This window comes from Rhinopithecus bieti, unplaced genomic scaffold (assembly GCF_001698545.2).
Source record: "Rhinopithecus bieti isolate Rb0 unplaced genomic scaffold, ASM169854v2 scaffold_48884, whole genome shotgun sequence".
NCBI lineage: Eukaryota > Metazoa > Chordata > Mammalia > Primates > Cercopithecidae > Rhinopithecus > Rhinopithecus bieti.
Window position 1 is genome coordinate 345,139 of NW_016819304.1, and position 10,848 is coordinate 355,986.

The window sequence follows — 10,848 nt, forward strand, 5'->3', positions numbered from 1 at the left end:
GGAGTTTGAGGCCAGCCTGGGCAACATAGTGAGACTTCATCTCTACTAAAAATAAAAAAAAAAAATTAGCCAGGCACGATGGTGTGCACCTGTAGTCCTAGCTACGCCCAGCTACTCAGGAGGCTGAGGGAGGAGGATTGCTTGAGCCCGGGAAATTGAGACTGCAGTGATCTGTGATTGTGCCACTACACTCCAACCTGGGTGACAGAGTAAGACTCTGACTCAAAACAAAAAACAAACAAAACCCATTTTAGGAAAAAAAAGGGATTTTCAATTAGGGTACTGTTTGGGGATTTTTTTTTTTTTTTTTTTTTTTTGATATGGAGTCTCGCTCAGTCATCCAGGCTGGAGTACAGTGGCGCGATCTCGGCTTACTGCAAGCTCTGCCTCCTGGGTTCACGCCATTCTCCTGCCTCAACCTCCCGAGTAGCGGGGACTACAGGTGCCCGCCACCATGCCTGGCTAATTTTTTTTTATATTTTTAGTGGAGACGGGGTTTCACCGTGTTAGCCAGGATGGTCTCGATCTCCTGACCTTGTGATCTGCCGGTCTCGGCCTCCCCAAGTGCTGGGATTACAGGCATGAGCCACCGTGCCCAGCTCCATATTGGTGAATTTTTTTTTGGTTTAACAGTGTTGATGATTATGTATTCAAATTGTAGATAAACACAGATGATTTTCTTTTTCTTTTTGCTGGGACAAGGTCTTGCTCTGTGCCCAGGTTTGAGTGTAGTAGCACACTTGTAACTCACTGCAACCTTGAATTCCTGGGCTCAAGAGATTTTCCCAAGTAGCTGAGATTACAGGTGTGTGCTACTAGGCCCAGCTAATTTTTTGTGTTATTCTTGTTTTGTTTTGTTGGTTTTTTTTTTTTTTTTTTTTTTTTTGGTAGATATGAGGTTTGCCTATGTTGCCTAGACTGGTCTTGAACTCATAGCCTCAAGTGATCTTCCTGCCTCCCAGAGTGGTGGGATTATAGGTGTGAACCAACCATGCCCTGTCCCCAGATAGTTTTCTAAATTAATCCTCTTCCTTTATTCTATGCAGATTGCCTTGCCTCTTTTATTGAGAATGAGACTAACATGGCTTCCTTCCTCCTTTTATTCTCAAAAATCTCTGTGACTTCACCTCTCATCCTTTTTCCCTACTTACATAGGATATCTTTTAAAGGACAAAGCTTCTATGTTGAATGGATCCTATTCCCTCCTGTTTCTGGGACCTTTCCAACTTTTTCTCCCCTGTATATCCTAACCCCCTGCGCAGTTCCATCCCTTCTGCATAGAGTCCTCTTCAGTTCCTCCCTTTCCAAGCCATAGATGCTGTCTTTGCAATATCCTTTGCATCTTCCCATTCTTTGTATTTCAACTATCACTTCCCTGGTGTATTGAAGATGGGCAACTGAATCTCCCCTTAAACTTGTGATAAATTTTTGAAAAAAGAGATAAAAGATGCCGATAAAATTAGGAAGTTCCAAACACCACGTGTGTTGTGGGGTAGGGAGATGGAACATAGGAAGCAGCTTGGGGAAAATGCAACAATGAGATGTTATGAAAAGGGAGCTTACTGCTAGAACAATGGAGCACAGCGAGTTGAGGTAAAAGTGAAGAACCCAGACCTAATAAGAAAGGGTTATAGAAAGTGTTTCAATAATTTGGAGAATTGTTAGATAAACTGATGGTTTTAAAAATAGTGCCACTTGGGGCAGGGCCTGTAATCCCAGCTACTTGGGAGGCCGAGGCAGGAGAATTGCTTGAACCTGGGAGACAGAGGTTGCAGTGAACTGAGTTTGCACCATTGCACTCCAGTCTGGGCAATGGAGCAAGACTATTAAAAAAAAAAAAAAGTGCCGTTTGGAAATGATGAGAAGGGAGAGGGGCTTTGAGCTGGAAGCTTCAGAAAATCACAGCAGTAACGTATAATAGGTGCAACATCAGGCTCAGACATGTGAAGGATAGAAAGGATTAATTTGAGAAATGCGTAAGAAGAAAGAAGATTTTGTTACAGCTTGGTAAGGAGAGAAGAGAAGTGAGTGGGTTCCAGATGACTCTTATATTTCATACTTGAAAGATGGATAAGATAGATGGGCGGCACCCTCATGGTATCTAAGAATGGCTGGGCGCGGCCTCAAGCCTGTAATCCCAGCACTTTTGAGAGGCCGAGATGGGGGATCACGAGGTCAGGAGACGAGACTCATCCTGGCTAACATGTGAAACCCCGTCTTCTACTAAAAAAATACAAAATAGAATCTTAGCCGGGCGATGTGCCGGCGCCTGAGTCCCAGTTATTTGGGAGCTGAGGCTGAGTAGAATGGCGTAGACCCGGAGGCGAGCTGTGCAGTGAGCCGAGGATCCCGTCGCCCACTGTACCCAGCTCTGGGCGACAGAGCAGAGACGCCGTCTCAAAAAAGAAAAAAAAGAATATAAAGAAAAAAAAGATAAAAAAAAAAAAAATAACAGTCAGGTCTAGGAAGGTGATGCCGAGTGGCCAAAACTTTGTATAAAGTGATCACTCTTTATTTGTATAAAATGCCCCCCGGAACACCCACTGAAACAAATCCGTATTTAGTTCTGTGGGCAGTTAGAAGTGCCTTTTTTTTTTTTTTTTTTTTAAAGACAGAGTCTCGATCTGTTGCCCAGGGTGGAGTGCCATGGTGTGATCTTGGCTCACTGCAACCTCTGCCTCCCGGGTTCAAGTGATTCTCATACCTCAGCCTCTTAAGTAGCTGGGATTACAGGTGCCCACCACCACGCCTGGCTAATTTTTTGTATTTTTAGTAGAGACGGAGTTTCACCATGTTGGCCATGGCTGGTCTTGAACTCCTGACCTCAGGTGATCCATCAGCCTCGGCCTCCCAAAGTGCTGGGATTACTGGAAGCTCGGAAGAAGATGTTAGTGTGATAATAAAGGGAAAGGCAAACTGACATTTTCTCAGGGAGCCTTGGAAAAATGTGAGAGAGGTGGGGCAACAGAGGGTTTTTTTTTTTTTTTAATCAGCACATCCGTAGGCTAGGATTAATGAGATAGGTAGAAACTGATTCTGAGATTAATAGATTTATTATTTCATTCAAGATAATCTCACATGAATGATGGAAATGTGGTTTTCAATATATAAAAGAATAGTACACATTGATTTATTAATCTCAACTTTTCTTAATTTAGTAGCTCTTGTTAATATGGATAATCTGGGAATTTTGTCTTTTAAACAATTTAAAATATAACTGGTATGCATTTGTATTTTCTTCCCCAGAGTAGAATCATTGGTTTTTTTAGATATGAATGAGAGGATTCACCTTTTTATAACAGCATCCTAAGAAAGTCACTATGTTCTACTTGAATATTAACTATGTAGTACTACCCGATTATCGATTATGTAATAAGACAAGGTCATATATAAATGTACCTTTTGATTCTATAAGAATGTAGTTGTCTAGAATTTTTATATTTGGATTTTAATTAACTTTTGGTTGGTAAAGTTGAGAAATATTTAGTAAAGAATCATGGTTACTAAATATTATTCATTGTTTAGTAATATTTATTTGAGTAGATAATTTATGTCATGACCAATTTAAGGCCCTGGGAATGCAGGGATGAATAAGCCTTCATGGAGCTTATATTTTAGTGCGGAAGATAAGAAATGAGCTAATCTGTCGTGTGAGGAAGTGGTAAGTGCTATGAAAAAATATAACACAGAATAAGGGGAGAGACTGTGACGGGGTGAGAACTATTTAGATAGATTAGTCAGAAAAGGCTGTTCCTGTGAAAAAGAAAATCTTGCAAAACTTATTTCAGGTAACAGTAAACTTAAAGACAGGAAAGACAGAGTCAGGACCTAACTCAGTAAGAACCGGTTTGGTATGTTGGAGGAAAAGCAAGAATGCTGGTCTGACAAGAGCAGCGAGGACAAAGTGGAGAGTAACAAGAGATGAGGGTGAAGAGGTAGGCAGGGGCCAGAGTATATTGCACAAAAATGCCCATAGATTTTGTGTATAACTGGAGATCGTGTGACATGTTCTAATTTACATTTTACGAAGTTTATTCTACCTACTGACTGGCAAACTGGCTGTAGAAAAGGCAAGGTCTGAAGCACTGGACTATTTAGGAAGCTTTTGCAGTGATCTGGCCTATGGTTTTCAATGTTCAGGAACAAACTGTTAAAACTATTACATTAACTATTTATATTGCTTTATTAAAAAGATTAAGCTTTACTAATATTTAATATACAGATTGGCACCGGCATCCTTGTCTTATCTGCATGTTAGTCACGTGTCACTTAACATTTTTGACTTGAGCAACTGGTGAATGTTGGTGCCATTTACTGGAATGAGAAGACTGAGGGAGTAGCAGGGTTTGTTTTGAGGTGAGAGTGAGTTGGGGAATCAGTATCTCAGTTTTGAGCATTTTAGGTTTGTGAAATCTAAATACCTGCTAGAAATCAAATATCAGGTTTAGATATATGAATCTGGAACCACGGTTAGAAGCCAAGATTAGAGATCTAAATTTGGAAATCAGTAGTATAGACGCAGTAAACACCAGCTTTGGAGCCAAACTGTGAATGCAGATTTCAGTTCTGCCACTTACTAACTGTGTAATTGTAGGCAAGTTACTTGACATCTGTCTGCATCATTAGTCTCATCTGTAAAATGGGGATGATAATGTCTACCTCATAGGGTTATTGTGAGGATTAGATTAGTTGTTACAAACAAAGTGGTTAGAACAGCATGGCTGAGGTTACTCACTAGATGTTACCTGTTATGATTGGTTTATGAATAGTATTTAAGCCATGAGATTAGGGCCGGGTGTGGTGGCTCACTTCTGTAATCCCAGCACTTTGGGAGGTCGAGGCAGGTGGATCGCTTGAGCCCAGGAGTTCGAGAGCAGCCTGGTGAACATGGTGAAACCCCGTCTCTACTAAAAATACAAAAATTAGCCAGATGTGGTGGCGCGTGCTTGTAGCCCCAGCTACTCAGGAGGCTGAGGCAGGAGAATCACTTGAACCTGGGAGGTAGATGTTGCAGTGAGCCAAGATTGCGCCACTGCACTCCAGCCTGGGTGACGGAGCAAGAGTCTGTCTCCAAAAAACAGGCGATGAGATTAGATAACTTAGAGAATGAGTTTAGATAGGGAAAAGGGCCAAGGAGGGAGCCCTGAAGCAATACAACCTTTAGAATTCAGAAACTGGGCCAGGTGTGGTGGCTCACGCCTGTAATACCAGCATTTGGGAGGCTGAGGCAGGCAGATCACCTGAGGTCAGGAGTTTGTGACCAGCCTGGCTAACATGGCGAAACCCTATCTCTACTAAAAATACAAAAATTAGCCAGGTGTTAAGGTGGGAGCCTGTAATCCCAGCTACTCAGGAGGCTGAGACAGGAGAATTGCTTGAACCTGGGAGGCGGACGTTGTGGTGAGCCGAGATTGTACCATTGCACTCCAGTCTGGGCTACAGAGTGGGACTCCATCTCAAAAAAAAAAAAAGAAAGAAAAGAAAGAAAAAAAAAGGATTCAGAAACTGGAGAGAGGAGATTGAGGAGTGAAGTAGGAATCAAATCTGAAGGGTGTGTTGGCTAGAAGCCTGCCTAGTGAAGAAAATATTTCAACTTAGACAAATTCTGCTTAAGAGGCTAAGATGAGCAGCAAGAATTGACCAACTGGGTTTGTCAAGATGGAAGTTTTTGGAGACCTTGAGAAGTGGTTTCAGTAGAGTGGTGGGGATGAAAGCCTGATTAGCATAGCTGAAGGACAGAATTGAATGTACAAAATTGGAGGCAGTGAGTAGAGATGGCACATTAGAGGAGTTTTGCTGCAAAGAGGGATAGAGAAAATGGAGTGGTAGCTAGAAGAAAATGTGTGGGGTCAAGGAAAGTTAGGGGTGTGTATGTGTGTTGATTTAAAGATGGAAAATAGTATAGTAAGCTTGTATGCTGATGAGAATGACCCAGTGGAAAGAAAAAATTGATCATATTTGAGACATGGGAAATATCATGGGAAATTGCAGCAGCCATGACCTTGAGTAGGTAAAATGAAGGTGCGCAAGGGGAGAAGTTGATTTTAAAACATTGGCAGAGACTTTTCATCCGTTGATGAAGGTAGAGAATATTAATGGAGGTACAGATAGACTGGTAGATGTGGTTGTGGGAAAATGAGGTAGTTTTTTCTGATTGCTTTAATTTTTATGGAAAAGTAGGGCAGGATCATCAGCTGAGAGTCAGAAGTGGGAAGGGGTTTATAAAATTTGAGAGAGGGGAAGTGGTGTGATATAGGGATCTTGAAAGATATGAAAGTGAGTTGACTAGGGAAGATCTAGCAGGTGGCTTTGTCAAGGAGGTCAGAAGGCCAGCTTGACATTTGTGGTCATTTGTTTAAAGTGATTCCAGCTGGCTAAGGAGGGCAGGGTGGTCTTGAGATGGTATATGGTGAGAAATTGATAGGAACAGTGCCTTCTCTGCTTCTATTTAAAACATCTTTAGTTCTGTGACTGATAGGATTGCCCTCAGAACATTTCTCTGGTATGGGCAGGCAGCAACAGAGGAATTAATAAAAATGAATAGACCAAAAAATAATCATTTCATTTTTGCCCATATTCAGTGTTTATATCATGTTTTATGTAGTGAATGAGTTCCTCCAAAAGTTTATGTTACCATCTGTCCTTGGATATGCCTATTTTACACAAACGATACCAAGCAAGCCCTAGGACACTTTCAATAAATTATACTTGGTTGCTGAGTTATGTAAAGAAAGTAAAATGCTATAGTGGAGAAGCTCCATACGTTTTCTTGATAGACATGAAAGCCTCACCAAAATTTTCCCTAGGACCTGTGGTTTCCATCAATCTAGACTTATCATTCATGTTGATATTATACTTTTATGTTGATTACCGAGAAATTCAAAGTCTGGTTTTCTTTTCTTTCAGGTGCTGGAGAATCTGGTAAAAGCACCATTGTGAAACAGATGAAGTAAGTTGGAATATGGCATTTTGTTAGACTAGGATTTCTCCTAATGCATATAAAATTCATAGTATCTTTTCATTTTAGGTCCACGCTATTGACTTGTGGTTTTCTTTGTTTTAAAGAATCATTCATGAGGATGGGTATTCAGAGGATGAATGTAAACAATATAAAGTAGTTGTCTACAGCAATACTATACAGTCCATCATTGCAATCATAAGAGCCATGGGACGGCTAAAGATTGACTTTGGGGAAGCTGCCAGGGCAGTAAGTGTTTCTCATTTCCTCTTCACTTGCTCTTATTCAGCAGATACAGTTTTAAGTTAAGCAAAATTTTTGCTTCATGTTTTAGGGAAATGAACTTAAGCAACAAGATAAAATGTAGTAAAGTACTTTGTGCTCACTTGAGAAGTGTTAGCAATCTACTTTAGAAGGTGTTAGATGTAACCACCCCAAGAGGAGTCTTGGAAATGGGATTCTGTGGATGCATCATAAGTTTCTGGGATAACTGTTCTATTCAGTTGCCTTTTTTTTTTTTTAATAGCACTGTTGACTTTTATAGTAGTTGATAATAGTACATTAAAATAATAATCTAAGAGAAAGGTTGCCATGATACGTAGTTCTGCTTTCTGAGGTGTACAGATTAAAGGCCAAAATCAGTCTTGCAGAATAAATTCTGTAAGGACATGAGCACTAAGTCCGAATTCTTGAATATCTAAGTCAGATATTCAAGAATACTGTATACTACATGGAACCTTAGGCTATAGAATTGGCGTATACCATGCCCTAGTATAATTCTTTAATGCCTTGCACATGTCAGCTATTTAAAAAGTTGTGTTATTATAATAATACTTAGTGGACCCTGAAGATCTAGTTTATAAAATTAGACCACGTATAATTAGGATGTTTTATGCCATTGGGGAGGGGGCCAAAATGAAGGCAGGAGATCTTTGATATTACTATCAGTTAAATTCCAGAAAAGGCTGGGAAATTATAGAATTATTTCCTACATCTAAGACTTACTGGCTGTGTTCAGAGTGTCATACTTACATGCCATGGCGAAATAAAAGGAGATGATTTGGGAAGTCTGCCTGGAAAGGCAAAACCTGTATGTCTATGAAGTCGCTTAGGAACTCTTATAAGCCACTTCCAACTTACCAAATGTGAATTTATATTTGATAAAAAGATAGGAAATTGTTGAGGGGAAATACCGAAAGGGTGGTCACAGTTGGATAGTGTTAGACTGGAAAGTGTCTTAGAAATGGCATAAAGGAAGAGGAGCTAGATTAGGGATTGTAAAATGAGAGATGAGTATCACAAAATAAGAGAAAATATGTGAATGTGACTTTCATATTTTTGTAAAATATATCACATAGAAACTATTTTTCTATGTGTCCGCGTGGGGAAGTTTGGCAGTCAAGCAAAAAAAAGCGTTTATCCTTGTCTTACCCTTTCCTATTCCTTCTCCCACCTCCTGCTTTTCATTCCTTCTTTTCCTTTTTTTCTTCTTCATACCAGCTCTATCTGTGGTCTTATTTTCTTTTTCCCATTTCTCATTTCTCCCTGTTACCTAACTCTACTTCTCTGTTGTATTTGTTGTATCTGATAACTGGTCAGTAGTACTGTATTTATTCTCTTCCCTCTCTCTGTTGGCTTTTTCTCCATCTCAGTTATTGATTCTTTTAGTTTGTCCCTTTTCTCTTTCCCTCTTTAATGTTATTCCCCACTGTCTGTCTTCCTTTGTTTATCTCCCTACCCTTTCATTTCTTTCTTTCTTTCTTTTTTTTTTTTTTGAGACGGACTCTCTCCCTGTCACCCAGGCTGGAGTGCAATGGCGCAATCTCGGCTCACTGTAACCTCCGCCTCCCGGATTCAAGTGATTCTCCTGCCTCAGCCTCCTGAGCATCTGAGATTATAGCTAATTTTTGTATTTTTAGTAGAGATGGAGTTTCACCATGTTGGGCAAGCTGGTCTCGAACTCCTGACCTCGTAATCCGCCCGCTTCAGCCTCCCAAAGTGCTGGGATTACAGGCGTGAGCCACGGCGCCCGGCCCCATTTCTTTCCATTATGAAATCAATTGTCATTAATCTTTGGGTCCTAACACTCCTGTGTCACCAGATGCAGTTGACATCATGAATCCCTGTCAGGCCTCCTAAATCATCCAGCTTTCTGGTGTCCACATAACCTAATCTGTAATCCTGTATTATAATTTTTAAATGTTTCTTTTTTTTCCCCATGTGTAAGGTTTTATGTTTATAGCTCCTCTCTTATTGTCCTCTAGTGTTTTTGTTTGTTTTTTGAGACAGAGTTTTGCTCTTGTCACCCAGGCTGGAGTGTAACGGCATGATCCTGGCTCACTGCAACCTCTGCCTCCTGGGTTCAAGCGATTCTCCTACCTCAGCCTCCCGAGTAGCTGGGATTACAGGCACCCGCCATTATGCCTGGCTAATTTTTGTATTTTTAGTAGAAACGGGGTTTCATCATGTTGGCCAGGCTGGTCTTGAATTCCTGACCTCAGGTGATCCACTTGCCTCGTCCTCCCCAAGTGCTGGAATTACAGGCGTGATTCACTGTGCCCGGCCTCTACTCTAGTTTTTTATAGTTGGTTAGAGAGTGTGAATGAAAAAAAAGAAATAGAGCTGGGTGTGGAATGGGTTACTTTTTCACATCTGCTTAAGTGTGGGGTGTGAAGTTTATTATTAAGAGGGGCCTCTTCTTTTTTTTTTTTTGAGACGGAGTTTCGCTCTTGTTGCCCAGGATGGAGTGCAATGGTGTGGCCTCGGCTCACTGCAACCTCTGCCTCCTGGGTTCAAGCGATTCTCCTGCCTCAGCCTCCTGAGTAGCTGGGATTACAGGCATGCACCACCATGCCCACCTAATTTTTTTGTATTTTTAGTACAGATGGGGGTTTCTCCGTGTTGGTCAGGCTAGTCTCGAACTCTTGACTTCAGGTGATCCATCTGCCTCGGCTGCCCAAAGTATTGGGATTACAGGCGTGAGCCACCATGCCTGGCCAAGAGGGACCTCTTTATAGACCTTTAGAGAGGGTTTATTGTGGGGAAGCAAGAGCAGGTCAGTGGAAGAAATTAAGTGATAAGAAAAAAGTGTTTCCTCCTAAAAGAATATTTATAGAGTCAGGACAGCAAAAAAAGTAGTAATAATTCCCTCTCTTTTGAAGCTTCTAAAGTTAGAATCATGTTTTTTTATTTTTAAGTAATGCTTAATAAGATTATTAGAATATGTGCATGAGTATAAGTCAAATTTCAGAACCAAGGGATTATAAAGACTTCAAATGTTAGATAAAGCACCATACCTTGCATGTGTAGAAGGACATGCTCACTGTTGAGTATGTTTGCCAATTTGTCTAATGTTTCAACTTTTTCATTTGTTTAAAATTTTATCTTTGAAAAGAAAGGGAGGAGCATATAGATCTCAGCTAAGGTTTCTTTTCTTTCTTTTTTTTTTTTTGAGATGGAGTTTTGCTCTGTCGCCAGGGCTAGTGTGCAGTGGCACCATCTCAGCTCACTGCAACCTCCGCCTCCTGGGTTCAAGCAGTTTTCCTGCCTCAGTCTCCCGAGTAGCTGGGACCACAAGCACACGCCACCACGCCCAGCTAATTTTTGTCGTTTTAGTAGAGACGGGGTTTCACCATGTGTTGGCCAGGATGGTCTCAATCTCTTGACCTCATGATCCGCCCGCCTCGGCCTCCCAAAGTGCTGGGATTACAGGCGTGAGCCACCGCGCCCAGCCAGCTAAGGTTTCTTAGAGTTGAGCCTAGTCTACCGCCATGCCACCCTGAATGCGCCTAATCTCAGAAGCTAAATGAGGCCGGGCGCGGTGGCTCAAGCCTGTAATCGCAGCACTTTGGGAGGCCGAGACGGGTGGATCACGAGGTCAGGAGATCGAC

The 10,848-nt window shown here is 41.3% G+C and overlaps 1 protein-coding gene across 1 annotated transcript in view; it reads left to right on the forward strand.

The window, feature by feature from the left end:
- The window catches only part of GNAI3 (G protein subunit alpha i3), a 49,008-nt gene that overhangs the window by 22,066 nt on the left and 16,094 nt on the right, over positions 1-10,848 (forward strand). The window contains exons 2-3 of the mRNA XM_017858771.1: positions 6,907-6,949; positions 7,066-7,207. Of these exons, the coding sequence (XP_017714260.1) occupies positions 6,907-6,949; positions 7,066-7,207 (185 nt within the window). The remainder of the gene's footprint in view (positions 1-6,906; positions 6,950-7,065; positions 7,208-10,848) is intronic.